We start from the raw sequence: 25,727 nt of genomic DNA, 5'->3' as shown, positions 1-25,727 counted from the left end.
GCCCTGGGCCACATGTCTGTGAAGCTGTCCTGGCCTGTGTGTGTGTGTCTGGGTGCACATGCACACACAGTCCTGCCCTTGTGTTCTTCTTTATGTCATGGTGGTTCGAAATGGTCCACAGACCCCTCAGGAATTGACTGACAAGCGCCTGGGGCCCATCTGGGCTGGGGGCTGGGGCTTTTCTATCCAGGGGTCCAGCCGTGGATGCCTACTACCTGGTCTCTGCTTCAGAGCTCCCCCTGGGGTAGGGGAGGGTGCTATGGTCACCTCCTCAATGAAGGTGTCCAGGCCCCAGGCCTGACAAGGGGTCAACTGCCTTCAGGAGCTGCTGTGCGGCTATGCGACGAGGACCAGGGTTGGCTGGAGCCTGACCTCTTCAACTGTACCTCCCCTGCCTTTCGAGAACTCAATCTGCTGGTGAGACTGCCCAGACCTTGCCCTGCACTCAAGACCAGCCCTGGCTCTGGCCCTGGCCTGTCTCCCTAGGCCTGTGCTGGGCCCCAGACATCATGCCCCAGCCCTTGACCTCCTGGGCTTTTCCCAGTTGCCCTTTAATCCAAACTCTTCTTCTTGTGAGGCTTTTGAGAAAGGCCTAAGTGACCACAGAGCGACCATCCCCATCTTTGTCCTGGCAGCTGGATGGCCTAGAGCTGAACAAGACAGTCCTGGATACAGTGGAGGCTAAGAAGCTGGCTCAGAGGCTACGGGAGGTGACTGGCCACACTGACCACTACTTCAGCCAAGATGTCCGAGTCACTGCCCGCCTGCTGGCCCACCTGTTGGCCTTTGAGAGTCACCAGCAGGGCTTCGGGCTGACAGCCACACAAGACGCCCACTTCAATGAGGTGGGGCTACACCTTGGGCTCCCGATCCCCTGGCCTGACCCCTGCCCCTCTGCTCAGGCCCTTCCCGACCCCGGGGAAGTGAAGGCCCTGGATTCTCTCTCTCTCCCCTTGTCCCCTCCAGAGCCATACCCTACTGGGACCTCTCTGAGCACCTGGCCAGACCCCTCAGGCATGCCCTGTCCCCTCACACATCCTCACCTGGCTGGGCCCACTTTCACCTCCCTCCTCCCAGAATCTGCTGTGGGCCGGCTCTGCACTGCTTGCTCCAGAGACTGGGGACTTGTGGGCAGCGCTGGGGCAGCGGGCCCCTGGGGGTTCCCCAGGCAGCGCCGGGCTGGTGCAGCACCTGGAGGAGTACGCAGCCACGCTCGCGAAGAATATGGAACTCACGTACCTGAATCCCGTGGGGCTGGTGACACCCAACATCAGTATGTGGAGGGTAGGGTGGGGCGGGGCAGGGGGCCGTGAAAGGGCAAGGACCTGGAGGTCTGAGGGGCTGGGGGCTATTGATGTCAACATTAGTGGCAGGAGGCTGTGCTGCCACCTTCAGCGCTTCGCAGGGACAGGCTCTGCGCTGGTAGCAAGGAGGCTATGGGTTGTGGAACTTGGGTACAGGATGGGAGGAGGAGGGAGTGGGACCCTCAGCACAGGGAGGAGATCCTTGATGGGTCTCACCCCTCTTCCTCCCGGGCAGTGCTCAGCATTGACCGCATGGAGCACCCCAGTCCCAGCCGGGGGACCCGTCGCTACCCTCGTTACCACAGCAACCTTTTCCGGGGCCAGGATGCCTGGGATCCTCACACACACGTGCTGCTCCCTTCCCAGGCACCACGGCTGTCCCCACCTGAAGGTAAGAGCCCTGGGGTGACCCATGGGCCAGATCCTGGTTCCTTGCCCTCCAAGCCAGATGCCATGTCGCCCTACTGTCAATTCTCCCCTTGCCAGACCCTCCCCCTCACCACAGGTGACCTCGCCCAGGCCTTGATAGTCAGGATCCAGCGCTGGGGGGACCCATGTGTCCTTCATGGGCTTCTGCTCTCTGCACCCACCCTGGTTCTGGACCTGCAAAGGGAAGAGATTCCCATGCTTGATGCTGGGTTGGGTTCAGAGCTGCGTTTGTGGGTGCTTGGGGTCAGGGGTCACTGACAGTGACTCCTCCCCCTCCTCTGGCAGCTCTGTCCACAAGTGGCAGCAGCATGGAGAACTCCACCACCTCGAGTGTGGCCCCCCCGCCGGCCCCCCCAGAGCCCGAGCCTGAGCCTGGGATCTCCATCGTCATTCTCCTGGTTTACCGCACCTTAGGGGGGCTGCTCCCTGCCCAGTTCCAGGCCGAGCGCCGGGGTGCCAGGTATGAGTAGAGTTACTCCCAGGCTCCTCACCCTTGGGCTTCCCGCAAGCTTCTCCCCAGCCTAGCACCCCCTTTTTTGGTGGACAGATGAGCAGGTTCACTATCATACAGAGAGGCTCCTGCCCATGACTCTGGGAGCCTTGTCCATGCTGGGCTCCATGTGAATCATGTCCTGGGCAGTTGTGCAAATGAAGAGATAGACACAGAGCCACAGCTGGGGCCAGGCACATAAAGGATACAGGAGCCAGACAGACAGGCAAACTGGCTGATGGAGATAGGCAAAGACTGGCTGACTGAAGGAGGTCAGCCGGGGGTGGAAGGGAGGGCACTGAGAAGCAAAGTCTGTAGCTGCTTGGGCTTCAGACTCCAGTGTGAGCAGTGGGTCTGAAGCCTCTCAGCTGCATTTCTGCAGAACCAGGCCATGGACTCCTGGTCTTGAAGCAGCCCAACAGAGGCTAAAAGAGTTCTCAGAAACAGCATCCACTCTAGGGCATCTCAGACTCTGGGTGGGCCATGGCAAGTGACATGAAGACAGTGAGGTGGGCAGCCAGAGCCTGGGGAGATCAGCAGTGCCCAAGCCCAGGTGGGCTGTCTCCTCAGGCTTCCCCAGAACCCTGTTATGAACTCCCCGGTGGTCAGTGTGGCTGTGTTCCATGGACGCAACTTCCTAAGGGGTGTCCTAGAGTCCCCGATCAGCCTGGAGTTCCGCCTGCTACAGACAGCGAATCGCAGCAAGGCCATCTGCGTGCAGTGGGACCCGCCTGGCCCGTGAGGACCTCCACTCTGGAAACCTTTGGTCCCCCTGGTAGCCCCTGGGAGGCCAAGCCTGCCCCTGGGGCCCCCACCAATGCCCCTGTGCACCCAGACCCATGAGGAATGCTGCTCCCCAACTCCAGGCACCCTCGGCCCCTCCCACTGCCTCTCACAAACCCCTGCCTGGCGATGGGGCACTCCCCAGAGGGGATGGTAGGTCTGACTACCCTGTGGCCACAGGGCGGACCAGCACGGCATGTGGACAGCACGGGATTGTGAGCTGGTGCACAGGAACGGGTCTCACGCACAGTGTCGCTGCAGCCGGACGGGCACCTTCGGGGTCCTCATGGATGCCTCTCCCCGTGAGGTGGGGCTGTGTTCAGAGTCCTGAGGAAGTGGGAGGGTCAAAGGGCAGGAGTGCCCAATACCCCAGTGACCATCCCTGTCCCCACAGCGGCTGGAGGGTGACTTGGAGCTGCTGGCTGTGTTCACCCATGTGGTCATAGCAGTGTCTGTGGCCGCGCTGCTGCTGACTGCAGCCGTCTTGCTGAGCCTGCGCAGCCTCAAGTCCAACATGCGTGGGATCCATGCCAATGTGGCTGCTGCCCTGGGAGTGGCAGAGCTCCTCTTCCTGCTGGGGATCCACAGGACCCAAAACCAGGTGCAGGGTCAGGGCCAGGGGACCTGTGTCCTGATGACCTCACCTGGCCCAGGAAGGCCTGGGGCCAGAGTTCAGGGTCAGAGATCAGGGGTGCTCAGGTTGGGGCCAGGGTTTGGGGCAGGATCCTGGGGTAAGGTGCAGTGGTTTAGGGGTCAGAGGTGGGGCGTGGCAGGAAAGGTCCTGACGCCCCCCAACCCTGCCTTCAGCTGCTGTGCACCGCGGTTGCCATCCTCCTGCACTACTTCTTCCTCAGCACCTTCGCGTGGCTCCTCGTGCAGGGGCTGCACCTCTACCGCATGCAGGTCGAGCCGCGCAATGTGGACCGCGGCGCCATGCGCTTCTACCACGCCCTGGGCTGGGGCGTCCCTGCTGTGCTGCTGGGTGAGGGCCCTGCTCACTGGCCTCAACCAGGCCTGTGACCCCTGACCTCCATCCATCACATGGCCTGACCCCTGCCCCTGCCCCCAATCCTGATCATGACCCCAACCTCAATCTCCCTTGCCATTTGCTCAGGGAGGAGGCTGCTCTGCCCCCACCCCAGCTTCTCGCCATACGTGAGAGAGTCAGCAGCTCTAGAATACATCCCCTCTGTCCTATCTCTTCTCCCCAACAGGCCTGGCTGTCGGCCTGGATCCTGAGGGCTACGGGAACCCCGACTTCTGCTGGATCTCGATCCACGAGCCCCTCATCTGGAGTTTTGCAGGCCCTGTTGTCCTTGTCATCATGGTGAGTGCCCTCCACTCAGTGCCACCTTGCACTCCCCTTGGTGGGGGGTCGCGGGAGGCCGCCCTGCAGCAGGTGTGGTGGTATCAGCTGAAGGGTGCCAGGTGGCAGTCTGCAGGCTTCCTGGGCTTAGCCTCCATTTCTGTTCCTGCCCAACTGGCATGGAGGTGGGAGGTGTGGGGTCAGAGACTCGGCTTCCTCTCCCCACATCTGTCTCTCTCTCCACCTCCATCTTTCAGTCCCTCTCTGGTTCCCTATCTCTGACTTTTTCTATGATTCTAAGCTCCTCTGTTTCTCGCTCTCTTTTTTTCTAATATATTTGTTTATTTGGTTACACTGGGTTTAGTTGCAGCAGGCGGGCTCCTTAGTTGCAGCTCACTGGCTCCTTTAGTTGTGGCACATGGGCTCCTTAGTTGCAGCTTGCAGGCTCCTTCGTTGTGGCTCTCCGGCTCCTTAGTTGTGGCGTGCCAACTCTTAGTTGCAGCATGCATGTGGGATCTAGTTCCCTGATCAAGGATCGAACCCAGACCCCCTGCATTGGGAGCACAGAGTCTTAACCACTGCGCCACCAGGGAAGTCCCCCTCTTCTGTTTCTCTTTGTTTTTGATCTATGTATTTTGTGTGTGTGTGTGTGTGTGTGTGTGTGTGTATGTTTCTCACTGGTTCTGCCTCTCTCTCTGAGTCTTAGTGTCTCTCTGTCCCTGTCTCTCTCACTATCTCTGTCTCTCTCTGCCCTGCCCCTGTTCCACATGTCTGGCCACGGGTCCAGATGAATGGGACGATGTTTCTCCTCGCTGCCCGAACATCCTGCTCCTCTGGACAGAGGGAGGCCAAGAAGACCTCTGCGTTGTGAGTTGGCTGGCTGGAGGAAGTGGGGGATCTTAGAATGGCAGCCCTCTCCTGGGTGGGGTTTGGGGGTTCCCAGAGCATCCCTGGTGCAGGCTGGGCTCCAGATTCTGGGTAGGGGGATGAAGTCACATCTGCCCTGGCCTGCAGTCCCTCTCTGGCACCCTTGCCTTACTCTGGCCCCACAGGTCTGTCTGTGCCCTGCTGTCTCTCCAGTATCTCCCAAGGCCTGGTGGCTCACTTTGCCCTTTGCCCCGTGCATTTCCGCCTACTTTCCATGCTTCTCTTATGCCCCACCCCCCGCTTTCAGTCTGCTTTCCCCGTGTCCCCTCATGGTTCCCTGAGTACTCTCCTGGTTCTTTCTGTGACTTCCAGACTCCCCTAGTGCCCTCCTGAGACCTCCATGTTTCTGTGTGAGTTTCTTTCCCTCCATGTCCCCTGGGTGTCCTCTTCGTGACCCTGCGTGTCCTCCCATGTCTCCCGTGTGAGCCCTGCGTGACCCTCACATGTCCTGTGTCCTTTCACGTTCCCACGGCAGGACCCTTCGCAGCTCATTTCTGCTCCTTCTACTGGTCAGTGCCTCCTGGCTCTTTGGCCTCCTGGCGGTCAACCACAGCATCCTGGCCTTCCACTACCTCCACGCTGGACTCTGTGGGCTCCAGGTAACTCTGGCACCCCTCCCTCACCCTGGACCAGATGGGGCTTCAGTAGGGTGGGGCCCAGGGCCTTGACCCCAGGCCTAGAGCTGACTCCCACCTGATGACTGACACCAGACTACTGCTGATCCTGGATTGACCTTCACCAGTGCTGAGGCTCCTGGCCGCTTGCTGGTCCACATTGACCTTCACTGACCCCGGTCACTCATGCCACTCTGACCTCTCACTGCGTCTGCTGACTTTCCCTGATTCCCTTCCTGGGTCCCCCCTTGGGCTTCTCACTGCCTCACTCTAATCTGCAATGAGCGATCCCACTTGCTGACCCACAGTGACTTACACCAGCCCTAGCTGACCCCCTTGTGGCCCTACTCTGACCTCTGCCTTGTTTCTGACCTCTCACTGACCTTTACTATCCCCTCAATGATCCTTGCTGACCCGCAGGGCCTGGCGGTGCTGCTGCTCTTCTGTGTCCTGAACGCAGATGCTCGGGCTGCCTGGACACCAGCCTGTCTGGGCAGGAAGGCAGCGCCCGAGGAGGCCAGGCCAGCGCCTGGGACGGTGAGGGGCTCTCAGGGCCAGGGAGTCAGGGTGGGGGTCCTGGGAGGCCAGGGTTTGAGGCTTCTCCAGGCTGGTTCACACTCCTGTCCTCACCACCTCCCCAGGGCCCCGGGGCCTACAACAACACGGCCCTCTTCGAGGAGAGCGGCCTCATCCGCATCACTCTGGGCGCCTCCACCATCTCCTCAGTGAGCAGTGCCCGCTCTGGCCGGACCCAGGACCAAGACAGCCAGCGGGGCCGCAGCTACCTCAGGTGAGGGGAGGGGCCTCCTCGTGAGGGGGGCACACAGCTCAGACCAGCCCCACTTTACCAGGTCCTTGGGGTGGCTCCAGCCATCTCAGCCATCTGGGCCTCTGCTGCTGCCTCTGCCCCAGATACCTCCTGCCACACACCCAGGGGTGCCTTCAGAGCCATTCCACATGCACCTGTGTACTCACGGACACACCTGTGTCCAAAGCACCCCATCCCATCCCTCTTTGATGGGGGGGCTCCTGCATTTTCAGGGACAACGTCCTGGTTCGACATGGCTCGGCTGCCGACCACACTGACCACGGCCTCCAGGCTCACGCTGGCCCCACTGACCTGGATGTGGCCATATTCCATCGAGATGCTGGTGGAGGTGGGAGCCTGGCCCAAGGAGGAGGGAGGTAGAGGGTCTCTCCCCCATTCCTCATTCTTCTGCCCCAAATTGGGAGCAGCAGTTGACTATGCTGGGGTGAGCTCCCCTGAGGTCACGGCCCCAGGAAGCATCTACCCACCCAGGCCTGGTTCTCCTGGCAAGTCCCAGCCCTTCTGTCCCTAGCCCCACTCCAAGCTCTCTCCCCAAGGCCCCAGCCCCCTTGCCATAGCCTTCCTCGAGACCCCCGAGTCCCTCACCTCCCCTGGCCACCACTGTGTCTTCCTCCTGATCTCCCAACTCCAGGTGCAGACTCTGACTCTGACAGTGACCTGTCCTTGGAGGAGGAGAGAAGTCTGTCCATCCCATCCTCAGAAAGTGAGGACAATGGCCGGACGCGGGGGCGTTTCCAGCGTCCACTCCGCCGGGCAGCCCAGAGTGAGAGGCTCCTTACACACCCCAAAGGTGATGGGGCCCTCTGACCCCATGGGCGACCAAGAGATACCCCATATTCCATTTGGTGTGACTCAGAAAGCCTGCTATCCCCTGAAGATTCCTGGGACCGACTTATTGGGAACCTGGGGTCATCACTGGTCCCCCACATACCTCTCCCCATCCAGCCTCCCAGCAGAGTTCTGCTGGCTAGAGACCCAGGAGTGGCCCAGGCAACAGAAGAACAAGGTCAGGGATGTTATAGGGTGACATGTCATCTCTCCAGCCCCTCCTCTTCCCTGAGGGCTGAGGTTCAGCCTGGTCTTCCTGACCCCTCAGCCGTCAGGCTCCCCCACCTCCAGGCTCTATCCACTTCCAGTCAAGAGTAGGGGGAGCTTATCAGTATCCCCCGCGCTGGATGATTCCATTGATCTCTGAGACACACTCTGCTATTCCTACCTCTGCTTCATGAGAAAGACCCAGATTTCAGGAGTCATTAGGGTTAGGGGGCCACTGAGTCTGGATCACAGGGGTTGTGAGTCACTGGGGTGACTCCTATTATCTGCCCTGGCTCCACAGATGTGGATGGCAATGATCTCTTGTCCTACTGGCCAGCCCTGGGGGGATGTGAGGCTGCTCCCTGTGCTCTGCAGACCTGGGGCTCTGAAAGGCGCCTGGGACTGGACACCAGCAAGGACGCAGCCAACAACAACCAGCCGGACCTGGCCCTGACCAGTGGAGATGAAACCTCCTTGGGTCGGGCCCAGCGCCAGAGAAAAGGTATGGATCCCTGACTTTGGCCTGTGCCTCAAGGACCCTGGGGACTGCCCATGCCCTGAGCCAGGGGATTTCATCCTCCTAATCCAAATAGCCTCACACAGAGCTTCTCTCGCTCTGATATGGGCATTTCTGTTCCTCTGAGCTGCTTCACAGTCCCAGGGGACTGCCTCATCCTGACCTGAGAATTGACTGCCCTGCATACCCTGGCCTGCACCACGGAGACCCCAGAAGCCACTCCTGCCTCAACCTGGGGGATTCCTCCCCCTCCCCCAACCCCAGTCTGCTTTGCAGGGACCATAGGGGCTGCTCTGCCCCAGATCTCAGAACTTTTGCTCTAACCTGGAAGGTTTCTGCCACCTTATCCTGCTTTACAGGGGCCCCAAGGGGTTGTCCCTGTCCCAACTCAAGGGGTTTCTCCCTTCACCCCTGTATCACAGGGACCCCAGGGACTGCTCTTGCCCCCACCCTGGGGATTCCTGCCTCTTTGACCCTGGCCTGCATTACCAGACCTGTGGGCTGCCCCTCCTCTGACCTTGGGGGGAGGTTTGCCCCTACCCCTGCACGACGGGAACTGCCTCTGTCCTGACCCCGGGGATTACTGCCTCACTCTTACCCCTATCCTGCAGCCTCTCTGGGATTCCCAGGAACGGCCTCTGTACCCCCTCCCCGAAGGGTTTCTGCCCCCAACCCTGTGTCATAGGGATTCCAGAGGCTGCTGCATCCCTAAACCCAGGAAGTTCCTGGCCCCCATACACACACTGTCCCCCGTTCGTTCCTCCCACAGGCATCCTGAAGAACCGATTGCAGTACCCGCTGGTGCCACAGACCCGGGGCGCCCCTGAATTGTCCTGGTGCCGTGCAGCCACCTTGGGCCACCGTGCTGTGCCAGCTGCCTCCTATGGTCGCATCTATGCCGGAGGGGGCACTGGCAGCCTTTCACAGCCAGCCAGCCGCTACTCCTCCCGAGAACAACTGGACTTACTCCTCAGGCGGCAGCTGAGCCGTGAACGACTGGAGGAGGCCCCTGCCCCTGTTTTGCGTCCCCTGAGTCGGCCAGGTTCCCAGGAACGCCTGGATGCCGTGCCAGGCCGTCTGGAGCCCAGGGATCGGGGCAGCACCCTACCACGGAGGCAGCCACCCAGGGACTACCCTGGTGTCATGGCTGGCCGCTTTGGGTCACGGGATGCGCTGGACCTAGGGGCGCCCTGTGAGTGGTTGAGCACATTGCCCCCGCCCCATGGTGCCCGGGACCTTGACCCACAGCCCCCACCTCTGCCCCTGTCTCCCCAGCGGCAACTCTCAAGGGACCCCCTCTTGCCGTCCCGGCCCCTGGACTCTCTGTCCAAGAGTTCGAACTCAGGGGAGCGGCTGGACCACGTGCCTAGCCGGCACCCCTCGCGAGAAGGCCTTGGGCCACCCCCGCAGCTGCTCAGAGTTAGGGGAGACCCAGCCAGTGGCCCTAGCCACGGCCCCTCCACAGAACAGCTGGACATTCTCTCCTCCATCCTCGCCTCCTTCAACTCCTCAGCTCTCTCCTCCGCCACCGTGCAGTCCTCAAGCACACCCTCGGGCCCTCACACCGCTGCCACACCTTCTGCCACAGCCTCTGCGCTTGGGCCCTCCACGCCATGCTCTGCCACATCCCACAGCATCTCGGAGCTGTCACCCGACTCAGAGTAAGCAGGGTCTGGCCACCTGCTCAGACCCCCATCAGTTTAGGGCAACTTCCCACGCACCCTGCTCTGTATCCTGCCACAGAATGGGGGGGGGTTGGCAGAGAGCATGGGCTACCCTAGGCGCTGCGCAGCCAGGGTACCACAGCCTGAGGGCAGAAATCTTGGCAGTGAATGGGGTGATTAGCAAGAACTTGCTGGCTGTATGACTGGGGCCTGCACCTCCTGGACTAAGGAGGAGAGTGAGGTGCCTTCCAAAGGGCTTGAGCTAGTGGAGGGGGGAAGGCAGGAGCCAAGGCCTAGAAGCGGGAGGTAGCCTGGTATGTGGAAGGGGCAGGGAGGCGAGGAGTCTTTGCTTAGGGTGTAGTATGGGATAAGGAGGGACCAGAAGTAGTGCCAGGATGTAGGTGCCTTACATGCCAGGCTGAAGAACTTACTTTGAGAGGAAATCATTCATTCACCTACGCCTTCAGTCAATGTTAAGTTCCTCCTGCCTATGGGCACTGTGGGGTAGGACACACAGGAATTGAGTTGGGACCCGGTGCATCTCAGAGTAGGGGATGGCAGACATACCTGGGAAGCAGCTGGGTACAGGAGTCAGAGACGGAGTGGGGAGGAGCCAGGAATTACCAGGTCTTGGAAGCCAAAAGCAGAGTTGAGTTTTTTTTTTTTTTTTTTTGTGGTACGCGGGCCTCTCACTGTTGTGGCCTCTCCCGTTGTGGAGCACAGGCTCCAGACGCGCAGGCTCAGCGGCCATGGCTCATGGGCCCAGCCGCTCCACGGCATGTGGGATCTTCCCGGACCGGGGCACGAACCCGTGTCCCCTGCATCGGCAGGCAGACTCCCAACCACTGCGCCACCAGGGAAGCCCCCAGAGTTGGGTTTTAAGGAGGAGGAACAGCTAGGTCAGTCTCTGTGGAGGTCTGTAGGGTGAGAGAAGGCTTTCTGTAGGTGGAGGGAAGGAGACCCTGGGTTTGGGGCAGGAGACCAACAAAAAACCTGAGCAGAGATGGGGGAGAAGACAGGAAGGAAAGAGGGGCAGGAGATTTGGGGTCCTGGTGCCCAGGGCTCTGGAAGGATGCTGAGGTGGGGATGAGAGGGAGCTGTGAGCACCACCTGGATCCTCCTGCAGCCCAGCCTTAGGGTCCGACTGTTGGGGGAGGGCTGGGGTAACTGAGCAGGGGTTCAGGCTCTGGACTCACACTTGACCTCTCTGAGCTTCAGTTTCCTCATCTGCAAAGTATGTCTGTGGTAGCAAACTCTTTGAGGTGTGGAGATTTTTGAGACAAAATCTGTTAGGTGCTTAACAGAGTCTTTACATAGTAGGTGCTCACTAAGTGCTTAGAGAAAAGACATTGGTGGCCAGCCAAGGGGCCTTGCTGGTGAGTCTGGGGGTCCACAATGGGTGAAGGGCTCTGAGAACCCCAGAATGGGCATAAGCACGCTAGGGACTGAGAGGCGAAGGTGATGGGAGAGGTGGCCCAGGTCCGGTTTGGTGGGGGAGTCCAGAGGCACCTGACTCTCAGCAACCACCTTCGATCTCCACATTCATCTCTGCAGAGTTCCCAGAAGTGAGGGTCACTCCTGAGGGGCAGACGTGCAGCTGAGGACCAGCCGAGGGCGGTGGAGGATTTGGGCTAACAGAAGAGACTCCAGGAGTTGGGGGCTGACCCCATGGCAGCCTCCTATACCCCCGCCCCCCAGCTCTCTCTGTTGCTGCAGTGCTGACTGTCCATGCCTGTCTGTGAGCATGTGAGCAAGTGCGTAACAGGTGCACGGAATGAGGGAGCTGAAGGGAGGACTTTTATACGTTTTGTACCTTTGTAACCAGAGAGATATGCTTATGTTATTTTTCAGCTTTTCTGTCTCCCGGGGTTCTGAGGCTGGGCTGGGAGGGGGAGGGGGACAGAGGGAAAGAGGTGCAGAGTTTCGCCCCATTTGGGTCCCTGGCAATTTAATTGTTCTTTCATCTTACTAGGGTGGATTCAGACAGGAGGGGTAAATGCTCCCCCCGCCCCATTCCCCAGTTGATCTGAATATTGTCAGGGCCCAAAGTGCAGAATTAGTCTTTGCTTTTTCTTGGATGTCCCACAGGCCAAAATTTTGGGACTGGGGGTTGGTCTTGGAAACAGGGGTCCTCTGACCTCCTCACTGGGGCTCGCTCATGCCGCCCCTCCCCGTGAATGTGTGTGTTTATTATGTGGAGTCCCTGCCACTTACTGCCTTATGACCCAGGACTGATGCTGTGGATCGCTGGTGGAGCAGCAGATGTCATGTTTACAGATCAAGGCTTCCCTTTCTCCCGTGGGGAGGGGCTCAGGCCTCAGGCCTCTATTCAGACATTCCTGCAGAGGGTGGATGGAGGGGTCACAGCCCCTACCCCTGCTGTGAACAAAAGTTGTGTGTGGTGCCATTTAATTCCCTGACACTGCCCCCTGCTAGAATTTATTCTGAAGGGTGGGGTAGGAGGGGGAGCAAGGGGAGCAAAAACAAGGGAATTAAAGACTCAGAATGTAGGTGCCACTGCCTCCCATGTTTACAGGAGCCTCCCTGGCCCTAGGCACCCGGGCTGCAGGAAGTGACTCTTCCATCCCTCCCTTATTCCCTTGTAAAGGGAAAAATGACTGTTAGGACCCTGTTCACAAACTCTCACCTTTATTACTTTGTCTGATGTCCAGAACTGGGGACTTTTAAATTTTGTTACTTTGTTTACAGGTCAAGACTTAAAACATTCAACTTTGTTTACAATTTAAAACTTTGAACTTTTACACTTTGTTTACAGTTGAGAATGTTTTTTTCCCTTCGTTTACAAGTGAAGGTAGAGAAAGTGGGAGAGGGGCTTGGAGGACCCACCTGTGAGGACCCTGAGCCTGGCCATCTTGAGGGGTTTCTAACCCCTAGCCCTAGCCCCAGGCCAAAGGTCAGCCCTGAGTCTCCTGCTGAGCAGCAGGCCTAGAAGGCCTCGAGAGTAGGCATCCTCTTCCCACTAGGAACAGTGGCCATGCAGGGTTGTGGAGGGTCCCTGCAGACACCCACCTCCTTCATGCATACTCTTGGGGGGCAGTTTCCAAGGAGATTAAAAGTTCCACTTTACTGACTGGTGCCAAATCCCGCCAGCCAGGACCCCAGCTCTCCTTACCCAGAGTGACCCCAGCCCTTGAAGGGTTGAGGGGCCTGCTGTGGGGAGAGGGGGCTGTCCTTGCTATGTCCTAGGTTCTGTAGATGCCCCTCTCTGGGGGTCGTCCCCCTCCTCCAGCCCAGTGGCTCCTTTTCCTGTCTGTGTAAATTGTTCCGTGAAGCCGCACTCTGTTTTGGGAATAAACTTCTATAGAAAATGGTTATTGCCTCATTCTGTTTGGGGGTGGGGGGTAGGAGGGTGGCTATGAATGATTCAGGCTGGGCTGACCTTTGGGAGAAATCTGAGCACTGCCCCCTCCCCCCTCCCCAAGAATATTCGTCTATTTTTAGCTCATTTCATTGGAGATTTGGACCAGGTTTCTATCTCTTTCATCCTGAATTCTGTCCCTTCGCCTTGAGGTTGGGCCTGAAGTATGAGAACAGGTGCTGAGAGTAAGGCCTGGTCAAGGCAGCAACATGATGGCTTCCTCAGTCCGCAAGGCCTGCAGCCCTGACCTGGCATTTGCCTTGGCCTTCAAACCGACCCTAGGAACTGCCCTCAGCCGGTTGACAGCACTGACCCCCCGCCAGCCTCTCAGACTTGGAGCTGCTTCCTCAAGAACTCAGGCAGAACGGGCCTGTTGCCGGACCAGTGTTATGTGCGGCGGAGGGGAACCTCGCAGCCTTTAAGGTCTGCGTGCCTAGCGTTGAAGGGAGGCCTTTGAGCCCCTTCGGTCTCAGAGACATGCCAGGTCTCAGGGGGAAAGCCTGAGTGAGGGTGGCGCCCTCAATTGGAGGCTTGAGAGGCCCCATGGACCCGGATACCCCACGGAGAGATAAGGCTCTGGTCACCAGCCACAACCCTAGACATCCTGCTCCGCGTCCCGCGGGGACCCTCCGCAAGAAGCCGGGACCTGGTAGTATCGGCCCCACCCTACTCAGGGACCTGGGGCCGTGGCTACGGCCAGGCCAGCTCGGGTCCTTAGTCCCACTTCTGCGATAACAACCGGCTCAGGCAGGAGAGCTAGGCGGGCCACGAGGGGGAGCACAAGCCAAGCCACAGGGGGAGGAAGGGGTTAAATCTCCCTCCTCAGGGTTCTCAGCGCCGGGAGACCGCCCCTTAGGCTCCGCCCCGGCACGCTGACTGGCCCAAGCCTTCCCCGTCCTGCCCGGGGATTGGCCCCTGGGAGCGCGCCTCAGGCCTCGCCCCCGTCCCGGCCCCGCCTTTCGGGCCGCAGCGGCCTCTCGCTCCAGCTGTGAGGACTACCGCCTCTCGGTTTGCCCACCCGCCATGGGGCTGTCGGAAGCACCGGGGTGAGTGCAGGGCGCGGCCCCGGTTCCCAGTGTTCGAGTCCACGAGGCGCGGGCCACCCTTGGCCCCCGAGCAGGCGACCGGCTTGGGTTAGCTCGGAAGGGGTACCGCCGAGTCCCGAGCAGGCATTTCCCGCCTGCCGCGCCTCGGTTTACCGCTTTGTCGATTTTCTGCAGGCGGCTGCCCAACCGTAGCGAGGGATGGGGCGGGAGCCGGCGCGACCCCAGCCCCTGCGGGCTGTGCGGAAAGCCGCTCGAGCGCCGTCCGAGGGCTAGCGGGGGCCGCCTCCCGGCGGCTGTGTGCAGAGGAGCCTCGGCCCAGGAGGTGCGCCGGTGCGGCGCGTTGGGGCCCGGGACGTGGCTGCTAGAGTGTCCATAGCCGGGGCCTGGGTCCACCCAGGGATGCAACTGGTCCGGGAATGTGCGCTCCGGCCCTTCTGGCCGCTGGGCCCTACTAGAGGGAGGGGTCAAGGATCTAAGCCCCTCCCTCCAAGCACGGGTTCGACGGGGGGAGGGGGAGGGGTGGCGGCAGTGGGAGCCCTTAAAGACCTCGAGTGACTCACAGAGGAGGGGCCACGGGGCTCAAAGATCTCTGTGAGCCGGCAATGCCAAGAGTCTCTGAGGATCGTCCCTGCACCCACTCCACTCCATCCTCCAACGGGGACATCCAGGTTAGGGGCCCTTTCCAGGTGAGCTCCTGCCCCTCGGGTGGGAACCTCACCGTAGGTCAGAGCTTCTCACAGATCAGAACTTTCCTGACAGGTGAAGCCTTTCCCGGCAGGGGAGAGCTTCCCTCCAGGTAAGATTACCCCCTCTGAGATCCATTCCCAGGTGAGAGTTTTCTCCCATTACAGGTGGGAGCCTCCCCCAGGTCAGAGCTTCCCTTAGGTGAGAATACTCTCCAGACGAGAACCTTCCTGGCAGGTGAAAACTTTCCCTGCTAGTGAAAGCTTTCCCCCAGGTAAGCGCTCCCCCTCCAAGAGCTCCTATTCCCAAGTGAGAACTATTTTTGGGACAGCTTCCCCCAGGTAAGAACTGTCCCCCCTTCCCCTCCAGATCTCCTATTCCCAAGTGAGACCTTTTCCCTTAATCAGGTGGTAGCCACTGGGCAGATCAGAGTTTCTCCCCAGGACAGAACTTACCTAGCTGGTGAAAACTTTCCTGTCAGGTGAGAGCTTCTCCTTAGGCGAGATCCTCCTGGAGATCTATTCCCAGGTGAGATTGTCCCCCCTTGAAATGGGGGCTTCTCTTTCCAGGGGGAAAACTCTCCCTCCCGGTGAGAGCCATCCCCTGGCTTTCCCAGATTAGGCCTGAGCTTGTCCAGGTCTACAACCTGGACCCTGTGGCTGGAGGCCCGGGGGCAATCTTAGCCCCAACACTTTCCTTCTCATAGAGCCTTCTCATGTGAAGAGAGACTTGCCTGCTTTGCTGGATTCCTTCTTTGCGTGTGCTCTCAGACAGCATGCGCTGGGCTCGTGGGGCAGCTGGATAAGGACTCAGACTGGACTGGGATTGGCTGGAGAAGAGTTGGGGCTGGGGGGAGGGGGCTGGGAGGGACAGTCATCCTGGAACCTAGATTGGTGAACACTCAGGGCTGGACTGAAGTGTGGCTTGTGTTCATCCTGCTGCCTCTTTGTGGGAGACTTTGGCCCAGCAAGAGTCTTCCACCAGCCAAAGTTCAGGTACTGCCTGGGCCTGGGCATAGGGCCTGCAGGAGCCAGCTGGGGGGTTGGACCTACCTAGATCTTGGGACCTAGAAAAGTCAGGTGGGTGACTCTGTGGTCCCAGGTGGAGGTCTAGGGGAGGTTGGGCCAGGAGTGCCCTCACTGTGTCTCTGGCCTCACCACCCAGACAGAGGGACACACAGGCACTGCTGTCCACAACGCAGGCAATGGAGCTGAGGAGGCGAGATTACCATGTGGAGCGGCCACTGCTGAACCAAGAACAGCTGGAGGAGCTGGGGAACCGGAGCTCAGCAACTGGGACCCTCCAATGGCGAACCTGGTTTCGGTAAGGCTGAGGTCGGGGGGACTGGGGGCACTGGCAGGACTCAGGTAGCCCCTGTCTGTGATACCTACCCTTGTGTCCCCAGGTGCTCCCATGCTCGGGCCCGAGCCCTTCTGCTCCAGTACTTCCCAGTTTTGGCCTGGCTACCCCAGTATCCTGTGCGTGACTGGCTTCTGGGTGACTTGTTGTCTGGCCTGAGTGTGGCCATTATGCAGCTACCACAGGGTGAGCCACCCTTGACCTGGAGACTGTACCCTTAACCCTTGGATGATAACCCCGACCCTTCAAGGCCCTGGCCTGTAATCTGTGAACCACTGCCTGCCCCCGCCTTCCCCCACCCCTCCGCCAAAAGCCAGAAACAAGATCCCTGCCCCTGGAACTATGGCCCATGACCCAGGGCTGGGATTTCCTCATCCTTTCAAGACCCTGGCCTCCAAGTCTACATTGCTACCATTCCACCTCCAGGCCTGGCCTATGCCCTCCTGGCTGGACTGCCCCCCGTGTTTGGCCTCTACAGCTCCTTCTATCCTGTCTTTATCTATTTCCTGTTCGGCACTTCCCGGCACATCTCCGTGGGTGAGTGGAGCCAGGAGGATGCCCACATTCCCCACGGAGGACAGGGTGAGGGAGGGCTGAGCAGGGCAAGGAAACGCAGGGAACAGGGAGGGAGGCATCGACGCCGGGCCAGTGGGAGACTGGCCCAAGGGTCATTCCAGGCAGGACTGGGCCTCTGACCGTGGAGACAGATTCAGGTTACCTAGAGGCCCTGGCCCAGGAGGATATGGGTGGGTGAAGCATCTCAAGGGGCCCAGACTTGGCACAGACCTGAGAGCCTGAGGCAGGCCATGCCCCCTTCCCCATTCCACTTTTCACAGGGGGAGTGGTCCTGAGCCAGTGGATACTGGTGGGACAAGGTAGATGATGCAGGGCCAACATTTCTAGCCATGCTCAAGAGCCTTTGAACTTAGAGTTCATACCTGACTGCTAGCGCTGCCTCTATTTGCACAGCAAGTCTAAGGATATTGGTCTAGAACTGGGTGTCTCCTGGCCTCTCCCTTAAGACCAGGACTCCAGGGCAGGGCAGTGCCCCCTCCCCTTCAGACCACCCTGATCTGCCCCTGCAGGCACCTTTGCTGTCATGTCCGTGATGGTGGGCAGTGTGACAGAATCACTGGCTCCAGATGAAGCCTTCCTGCAGGCCTCGAACTCCACTGTTGATGTGGCGGCCAGAGATGCTGCTCGGGTGCAGGTGGCCTCCACACTCAGTGTCCTTGTTGGCCTCTTCCAGGTGCGGAGCAGTCAGGAGTACAGGGCCCTGACTGCCAGACCCACCCCTCACCCCATTTGCCAGGTCCCCTGAGTGTCTGGCCATCACCATCTTCCTCATCATCATCACTCATCCCCCTCTGCTCCCACCTGCCCTGGGCTCTGCTCCGGCCACCCCTAGGACCCTCTCCTCCCCTGACTGCCCTGTGTACCCCACAGGTGGGGCTGGGCCTGGTCCATTTCGGCTTCGTGGTCACCTATCTGTCAGAGCCTCTGGTCCGAGCCTATACCACAGCCGCGTCTGTGCAGGTCTTCGTCTCGCAGCTCAAGTATGTGTTTGGCCTCCATCTGAGCAGCCGCTCTGGGCCACTGTCCCTCATCTATGTGAGTGAGGGTGGGAGGAGGGAAGGGTGGGTGGGCCCAGGACCTTGAGTGCTGGCTGTGACCCCCCCTCCCCTCAGACAGTACTGGAGGTCTGCTGGAAGCTGCCCCAGACTGTGGTCGGCACCATGGTCACCGCAGTTGTGGCAGGGGTGGTTCTCGTGCTGGTGAAGCTGTTCAATGACAAGCTGCGGCGACAACTGCCCATGCCGCTCCCCGGGGAGCTGCTCACGGTTTGAATTCTGGTGGGGGGGAGGGGGGCAGGGGGAAGGGCAAGTGAGGAGTCCCTGCTGTGTGGGCGTCCCCCAGATAGTTAAAGACTAGTTGGCGTGGGCACTGAGGACTGGGGGGACCACAGCCGACAGCCCCTGACAGCATCTCCCTTTCCCCAAAATGGTGGTGTCCATCTTTTACCCTATCGCTGACTTCTGCCCACCCCTCTGAAGGTTTCGCTTCAGGCCTCTCTCTTTACGCCCAAAGTGATTTCTCCATCCCCCTTAATGGTGGTGCCAGCACCTACCTCCTCTGACTCTGTCCTCTCCCTGCAGCTCATCGGGGCCACAGGCATCTCCTACGGCGTGGGACTGCAGCACAGATTTGGGGTGGATGTCGTGGGCAAAATCCCTGCAGGGTGAGCTCCGGCCCCTGTCAGGTCAGGGAGGGTTGGGTGGCCAGGGCCACAACATTCCTTTGGCCTCACAGATGCCCCTCACAGGCTGGTGCCCCCAGTGGCCCCCAGCCCCCAGCTGTTCGCAAGGCTTGTGGGAAATGCCTTCGCCATCGCTGTGGTTGGTTTCGCCATTGCCATCTCGCTGGGGAAGATCTTCGCCCTGAGGCATGGCTACCGGGTGGACAGCAACCAGGTCTGGGGAATGGGATGTGGGACACGGAGCGGGCAGGTGTACAGAGACCCCAGGGCTTGGGGGGATGGAGTATCAGGTGGGAGACAGGGAAACAGCAAACAGATGTGCTGGGGCCACATGGGGGACTGAGGGTGGGAGAGCAGGACACATGGGACAGTGGCCAAGTCTTTGGGGGCTACTGAGTGCGGATGGAGGTTGGGGATGCATAGGCCTGGACACAGTGACCACGCACTGCTAGTGATGTGTCCTGACACCTGCACTACCCCCCTCAGGAGCTGGTGGCACTTGGCCTCAGTAACCTCATCGGCGGCATCTTTCAGTGCTTCCCTGTGAGCTGCTCTATGTCTCGGAGCCTGGTACAGGAGAGCACCGGGGGCAACACACAGGTGGGCTGCAGGTGTGGGCTGCAGGTGTGCATCTACACACACACTGCTTTGCCTGGGTGGTCCTACCCCCTGCTTTCCCCCCTCCCCCCTACTCCCCCTTCCCCCCTGCTCTCGCCTTCTTCTCCCTTACGCTCCAGCCCACTCATCTGCCCGTTCACTCCCACTGTACAGGTGGCTGGAGCCATCTCCTCCCTCTTCATCCTCATTATCATCGTCAAACTTGGAGAACTCTTCCAAGACCTGCCCAAGGTGAGCTGCCATCCCGTACCCAGCGAGGCTTGAGGGCCTTGGCCAGGCCAGGGACTCAGATCAGTCAGTCAGGGCCTGGGTGAAGGGGAGGGATACAGGGTCATGCCCTGTTTTTCAAGCTTGAGATCTCTGGTTGAGATTTGGAGTCGACAGTCAGGGGTAAGAACCTTTGAGAGTCAGACCCAAGTTGTTAGGTTCGGGGGCAGGAGGTTGTTAGTGTCATTCGGGGTCATACCCAGGTGCTTGAGGACAGTCTGGCTCATGCCAGGTGGTCAGGGTTGTCAGCATCCTGCACCTCTCAGTAGCTCCTGGTGACCCTCCCCCTCCCGCAGGCAGTCCTGGCTGCTGTCATCATTGTGAACCTGAAGGGCATGTTGATGCAGTTCACCGACATATGCTCCCTCTGGAAGGCAAATCGAGTGGATCTGGTGAGAGGCCTGGGAGCCCAGGGGTGGGGTCAGGGCCTTCAGCCCCAGTGACCCTTCTAGACTCTGTTGACTACTACCCTTCTGTTTTTAGCTTATCTGGCTGGTGACCTTTGTGGCCACCATCCTGCTGAACCTGGACCTTGGCCTGGCAGTTGCGGTAGTCTTCTCCCTGCTGCTTGTGGTGGTCCGCACACAGCTGTGAGTCACCCCTTTGGTTCCCCCCTCATTCCAGCTGGTGAGGGAGTGAGGTCCACATTGGTTTCCCCCAGCTTTCCCACATCTTGGGGGGTGACCCAAGGCTCCTTAGAACCCCCTCATTGCCCCCTCTCTTAATGCCCCCCTCTTCTCACACTCTCTCTTTCACAGGCCCCACTACGCTGTCCTGGGGCAGGTGCCAGACACAGATATTTACAGAGATGTGGCAGAGTACTCAGAAGTGAGTGGCAGGGGCTAAGCCAGAGGATGGCGTGGATGGGGTAGGACAGAGGCAGACGGGGCCATCCCTTATCAGGTCCTTGCGTACTTGGCAAGGACACGGGGGTGGGGCGCTAAGGGTGCTTTGGTCCTTGGAATTTCAAGGGAGGAATTTGGGTCTCTGACCCCCATACTCAGAGTATGGGCCTTAGGGCCTGGGGGAGGAGTCTGTCTTAGAGGCAGCAGTACAAGCCCCATCCTGCAGAGTAGCCCTGGGTCAGGAATGTAGAGGGGTAGGATCTGGGGCACGAGGATGTAGGGGAGACTCTTTGCTGACCTGATCAGTGGGGTTACTGAATCTCCGTCCTTTACCTCCTGAGAAGTCTCATGTCAAGCCCTGGGAACAAAAGTGGGGGCTCTGGGATAAAATGAGCTCATTTTCCCTGATGGAGCCTTGAAGGCTGAGCATAGTATGATGAGGCAGAGTGAGGGAAGGACATGAGTGGAGAAGCTCAGCTGGATGGAAAGGGAGGTGGGGGGTGGCACAGGGACATTGTTCAGGCCCAAAGGCCGAGCAGAGACCTGGAGTGTCCTGAGCGGGGTGGGACCCGGGGAAGGCTTGGCTGGGCTGGCAGTTGAGGAGGGTCTCTCTGTCCACATACAGAAAACAGACCCCAGTGCTGGGGTTGGAGACCCAAGCGGAAGATAAGAGCCATTGAAACCTGGCCTGGGTATTGGCAGAAGGACAGGGGAGATGGGGTGGGAGAGGTTCAGGATGCCCTGGAGGAAGAAGCAGCAGCTCTGACAGGCCCAGAGGAGGGGTCAGGATGACCCCACCAGCTCCTGGGAGGGCATGGCCTACAGACTGGGCCTCTGTTGGCTGGGAAGCAGAGGGTTGATGATGGCAGGTACCGGGGTACACAGGGGAGGAAAGAAAGAGAGCAAGATGCAGCTAGGAGGGACGAGGGCTCAGCCACCCCCAACCTGACCTATCCCCAGGCCAGGGAGGTCCCGGGTGTGAAGGTCTTCCGCTCCTCGGCCACCATGTACTTTGCCAACGCTGAGCTCTACAGTGACATGCTGAAGCAGAGGGTGAGGCCTGGGGTCCACAGGGGGAGGGGCAGAGGGTCTCTCACCTCCCCAGTGTCCACATCCCCTGCCCTGCCCTTTGCTCTAGTGCGGTGTGAACGTGGACCACCTCATCTCCCAGAAGAAGAAACTGCTCAGGAAGCAGGAGCTAAAGCTGAAGCGACTTCAGAAAGAGAATAAGCTCCCGAAACAGGCAGGGGCCCTTCTGACCCCACCCGGCCTTTCTCCCAGCCTCCTGGCTTCTCACCCTCATTCTTCATCCCTCCTCCTCTCTCCCTGATGCACCCAGTGACCCTGCAGGTCAGGGTTCTGCGGGCAGTCTTGTTTTTCTCCTGCCTCCTAAGCCAATGGTGGCATTAACCATCACAGTCCTCTTTCCAAAGTAGGTCAGAACCCCACAGCCTTCAGCCTGGCTGCCCTGGGTCCCAAGCTTCAGCTCCTAGTCCACCTGCCTGCCCAACCAGGGGACGACACCAGGCCTGCGTGGCCTGGTTGTCATATGACAGCTGGGACACCTCTTTCCTGGCCTAGGCTGCCGCCTCCAAGGGCACTTCCATTTCCATCAATGTCAACACCAGTGTCACAGACATTGAGAGCAACGATGTGGAGGGCTCCAAGGCCAAGGTGAGGCTGGAGGTGGGAGAGGGGCCAACCATGAGCTGCAGGGATGAGAGTGCCCATGTGTGGAGTGGAGTGATGGATCAGATGCTCTACAGGGAGATCTCTAGTGATATGCCATAGAATTCTGCTTGTGGCTCTCTGGTCTGTAATCTGAGGCCTAGCCAAAGAACTTGAATTTGTGAATTCTACAAGACCCTGCAGTCTGTATTCATGGGCAGAGGGAAGGGATTGGGCATGTGGGAAAAATCTGGGATCAAAGGGGACTGAATCTCAATTAGAGTCTCAGGCAGGACTTCCCTGGCAGGCCAGTGGTTAAGACTCTACGCTCCCAGTGCAGGGGCCATGGGTTTCACCCCTGGTCAGGGAAGTTTCACATGCCGTGCGGCGCCCCCCTCCCCACAAAAAAGACTCAGGCAGGGTGCCAGGATATCTGTGTGTGCGCGTGTGTCTGTGTGTCTCTTTTGGTTTGTCCCCATCCTCAGTCAGTCACTCTGGCTGACTGAGGATGGGGTGTGGTCTCTGATGCCCTTCCTTCTTAAGTGTCCCTATTAAGTATGGGCCCAGGAAGTAACAGAGCAGTAGATGCGTGTCTGTGTGTACTCCCGGAGTCTGGGCACCCTCCCCTGTGTGTCCCCATGTGTCTCTCCTGTCTTTACATACAGGCTCCCTGTCTCCATATCCTCATGTGTCCACTGCATGCCCCATATACGTGGCCATTTACACGTCTGATCCTGTGTGTCTCTGCACGTCTGTGTATGTTCCCTGCCTTCACCCACCGTGGGCGGCCCTTGCAGTGTGTCTGGTTTCCCAGCAGGTGAGCGCAGGGACTGAGCTAGAGGATACAGCAGCCAGGGGTCAAGAAGATGCCAAGGCCCCAGACATGTCCTCACTGAAGACCCTGGGCCTGCCTCAGCCAGATTTCCACAGCCTCATCCTGGACCTGAGCTCCCTTTCCTTCGTGGACACTGTGTGTCTCAAGAGCCTGAAGAATGTAAGGGGCTGGGGGCACCCCTAAGAAGGGCCTTGGGGGAGGACAAGGCCCTTCAGCCCTGACCCCATAACTAGCTCCAAGAGCCCTCTGAGCCTAACCCCCAACCCTCTGAGCTCCCCCTCTGAACTCCCTTCCCCCCCAGCCTGCCCAAGTCCCCCTTCGGAGCCCCTGAGCCTCCCTCTGAGTCTGGCCCCCTTTTCTGCTGCAGATTTTCCGTGACTTCCGGGAGATCGAGGTGGAGGTGTACATGGCCGCCTGCCACTGTGCGTGGGGTGGACACAGCAAGAGCAGTCCGGGGAGGGGGTGGGGATTCTGGCCAAGGAATCTGCCAGGCAGCACAAGGAAAAAGTCTTTCTCTGAAACTGGAGGTCAGAGGTGTCCTGGGAGGGAGGGGTCAAGGGTCAAGAGTTGGGGTTTAGCTATAAGCCTCAGGGGTGGTGGTCAGGGTGACATTCCGCCAGTGCCTGGGTGTTCCTGGGGGTTCTGCGGGTCAGGGGAGACCAACTCCTTGCCTACAGCTCCCGTGGTCACGCAGCTTGAGGCGGGGCACTTCTTCGATGCATCTATCACCAAGCAGCATCTCTTTGCCTCTGTCCACGATGCTGTCATCTTTGCACTCCAACACCCAAGGTCCAGCCCCGTCAACCCTGTTTTGGTGAGCTGACCTCTGTTGCTGAGCTCTTTTTGTTTATCTACTGCTTGTCCCATCCTGACCCCATTTCCAGGAAGTCCACCCTTCCTGGATGGCTCTGATTAGCTCTGCCCCCAGTGGATCCACTGCCTTCCCCTCCTGCCTTTAGAGGAAGCTGCTCCCAGGGGAGGGGGTAGTACGTGTCCTTCAGAAACTGACAGGGGCCTCTCCTCCTCTCCCTGCCCAGGTTACCAAACTCTGACCGTGCTGCCACCCTGCCTGAGACTGCCCACCTCTGGAGGTTGCGACCGGTTACCCGTGAGGACCCCCTACCCCTGGGCTGCCTCCAGATGTCACCCAGGAGTCCCCTCCATACGCACGCACATAACTCAGGGATGGAGGTTCTGGGACTCCGAGTTCAGTGCTCTAGGCCTGGGATAAGGCACTGGCCAAGTTGGAGGAGCATGCATGTTTTTAGCCTCAGGAATAAAGATTTGTTTGCCCAATGCCAGGCTCTGCTGTGGCTTGGTGGGGCCTTGGCAGGGGCAAGGGTATAGTCCATAGCCCTGGCTCCTGACCCTTCTTGTGCCCCAAAATGGGAATTGGGGTTGGAAGCTGGGGGGAAAGTTCGGGGAGGGCAGGGTCAGGCAGGGGGAGTGTGGAGCAGGAGGGAGAGCTTCGGGGCTAGGCCCAGGGAGGGGGGCGTCCCAGGTCCAAGTTCCTCCCCAGCCAGGCACAGCCCTCGGCACCTGTGTCCTCAGCTGTAATCAGAGCTGCTTCTCAGGAATGACCTGTTCTCAGGGACCCCTGATGAGGTGCAGGGCAGGCCTGGCGCTACTGGGCAGCCCCTGGAGGGTGTGGTGTGAACACCTGAGCAACCAGCTGAGGAAGCACAGGGTATTCACAGGTGTTGCCGGTCTGCACTGAGAAGTAAGAATATGGGAATTCCCTGGCAGTCTAGTGATTAGGACTCAACACTTTCACTGTCAAGGGTGAGGGTTCGATCGATCCCTGGTTGGGGAACTAAGATCCCACAAGCAGCATGGTGCAACCAGAAGAAAAAAAAAAAGAAAAGAAAAGAAAGGAAAGAATGTGCATGATTGATTTACTTGGGAAAAATGCTTATTTGTATAATTAGATCACCTGGGCTTTGCAGGTCACCGTCAGCCAAGAACCACGTGTTGATTTCTACCATAAAACACCAGCATCTGGGCATGTGGCCCAGTGGGCAGCAATGGGCCTTCAGGCCAGCTAATACTGAGTGACTGGAGGCCAGGGTTGGGGGGTCGAACCTTTCTAGGCCTCCGTATCCTCATCAGGAGAGCAGAAATGGTAATAGTGCCCACTTCATGGGTTCCTCAATGAGTATTAAATGAGTAAATGCCACAAACAGCTTGCAACAGTGCTGGGCTCACGTCACCTGCCGAAACAAGTGAGCCTGCCATTCGCAGGTCCCGACCAGGTCCTGGGCTCTGTGCTGGACCAGTGGACAGAGGCTGTCCTGCCCTGCAAGTCACAGAGGCACCCCTTGCCTGGCTGTTTCTATCCTGGCCTGTGTCACTGCCCTGCTCTGTGTTCGCAAATCATCTGTCCTTTCCCCACCCCCAAAACCTTGCCCAGGAAGTCAGGGCCCTTTGTCACACTGCCTCCAGACACCAGGAACAGCGCCGGGCACAAGGAAGTGCTTGGTAAATACTGGTTAAGTGATCCTATGTACTGGAGTGGAAAGTAAACCTCAAACGTGAACTTGCAGATACAGGCAGACCTTGTTTTATTGCACTTCACCGATACTGTGTTTTTTACAAATTGAAAGTTTATGGCAACCCTGAGTCAATCAAGTCTTTTGGTGCCATTTTTCCAACATCATTTGCTCACTGCATGTCGCTGTCACATTGTGGTAATTCTCAAAGTATTTCAAACTTTTTCTTTATTATTTGTTAGGAGGATCTGTGATCAGTGATCTTTGATGTTACTACTGTGACTCGCTGAAGGCTCAGATGATGGTTAGCAATTTTTAGCAATAAAGTGTTTTTTTAAATTAAGGTATGTACTTTTTTTTAGACATAATGTTACTGCACGCT

At 58.8% G+C, this 25,727-nt stretch overlaps 2 protein-coding genes across 12 annotated transcripts in view; both read left to right on the top strand.

The window, feature by feature from the left end:
- The window catches only part of CELSR3 (cadherin EGF LAG seven-pass G-type receptor 3), a 36,632-nt gene extending 22,964 nt beyond the window's left edge, over positions 1-13,668 (top strand). Inside the window, exons 17-36 of one of the 2 annotated variants that reach the window (XM_089919235.1) lie at positions 323-417; positions 636-845; positions 1,078-1,273; positions 1,540-1,695; positions 2,019-2,193; positions 2,794-2,961; positions 3,187-3,313; positions 3,401-3,607; positions 3,814-3,988; positions 4,221-4,333; positions 5,100-5,179; positions 5,715-5,838; positions 6,274-6,390; positions 6,495-6,643; positions 6,895-7,010; positions 7,314-7,472; positions 8,019-8,219; positions 9,004-9,426; positions 9,748-9,895; positions 11,453-13,668. In XM_089919235.1, coding sequence (XP_089775361.1) covers positions 323-417; positions 636-845; positions 1,078-1,273; positions 1,540-1,695; positions 2,019-2,193; positions 2,794-2,961; positions 3,187-3,313; positions 3,401-3,607; positions 3,814-3,988; positions 4,221-4,333; positions 5,100-5,179; positions 5,715-5,838; positions 6,274-6,390; positions 6,495-6,643; positions 6,895-7,010; positions 7,314-7,472; positions 8,019-8,219; positions 9,004-9,426; positions 9,748-9,895; positions 11,453-11,480 — 3,167 coding nt within the window. In that variant the 3' untranslated portion in view covers positions 11,481-13,668. Of the gene's footprint in view, positions 1-322; positions 418-635; positions 846-1,077; positions 1,274-1,539; positions 1,696-2,018; positions 2,194-2,793; positions 2,962-3,186; positions 3,314-3,400; positions 3,608-3,813; positions 3,989-4,220; positions 4,334-5,099; positions 5,180-5,714; positions 5,839-6,273; positions 6,391-6,494; positions 6,644-6,894; positions 7,011-7,313; positions 7,473-8,018; positions 8,220-9,003; positions 9,896-11,452 lie in introns of both variants that reach the window. The other variant, XM_022573225.3, reaches the window with a different exon arrangement.
- A 552-nt stretch (positions 13,669-14,220) lies between these two features.
- SLC26A6 (solute carrier family 26 member 6) lies at positions 14,221-25,688 on the top strand. 10 transcript variants are annotated; one of them, XM_022573235.2, is made up of 21 exons: positions 14,222-14,323; positions 16,172-16,330; positions 16,413-16,552; positions 16,793-16,903; positions 17,452-17,615; positions 17,813-17,977; positions 18,055-18,207; positions 18,523-18,605; positions 18,690-18,837; positions 19,110-19,223; positions 19,395-19,472; positions 19,805-19,900; positions 19,992-20,098; positions 20,267-20,336; positions 21,314-21,406; positions 21,492-21,596; positions 21,935-22,027; positions 22,839-23,015; positions 23,224-23,278; positions 23,534-23,670; positions 23,894-24,031. In XM_022573235.2, exons 1-21 carry the CDS (start codon positions 14,301-14,303, stop codon positions 23,906-23,908), a joined length of 2,286 nt encoding a protein of 761 aa, XP_022428943.1. In that variant the 5' UTR covers positions 14,222-14,300; the 3' UTR covers positions 23,909-24,031. The 10 variants fall into 10 exon arrangements, with proteins under 10 accessions (XP_022428944.1, XP_022428943.1, XP_022428942.1 ...); XM_022573234.2 differs by having other exon boundaries at positions 22,836-23,015; XM_022573227.2 differs by lacking the exon at positions 23,224-23,278 and having other exon boundaries at positions 23,894-25,688.
- Positions 25,689-25,727: the final 39 nt, after the last annotated feature.

This window comes from Delphinapterus leucas, chromosome 10 (genome assembly GCF_059928025.1).
Source record: "Delphinapterus leucas isolate spDelLeu-1000000601 "Yukka" chromosome 10, BTC_Dleu_Yukka2, whole genome shotgun sequence".
Lineage (NCBI taxonomy): Eukaryota > Metazoa > Chordata > Mammalia > Artiodactyla > Monodontidae > Delphinapterus > Delphinapterus leucas.
This window is presented reverse-complemented; position numbering and strand designations above follow the sequence as displayed.

Coding starts and splice junctions, on each gene's coding strand:
- SLC26A6 (XM_022573226.2), top strand. CDS start 14,301: ATGGGGCTGTCGGAAGCACCGGG. Junction 18,838..19,109: donor ACCGGGTGGACAGCAACCAG/GTCTGGGGAATG, acceptor TACCCCCCTCAG/GAGCTGGTGGCACTTGGCCT. Junction 19,901..19,991: donor AGGCAAATCGAGTGGATCTG/GTGAGAGGCCTG, acceptor TTCTGTTTTTAG/CTTATCTGGCTGGTGACCTT.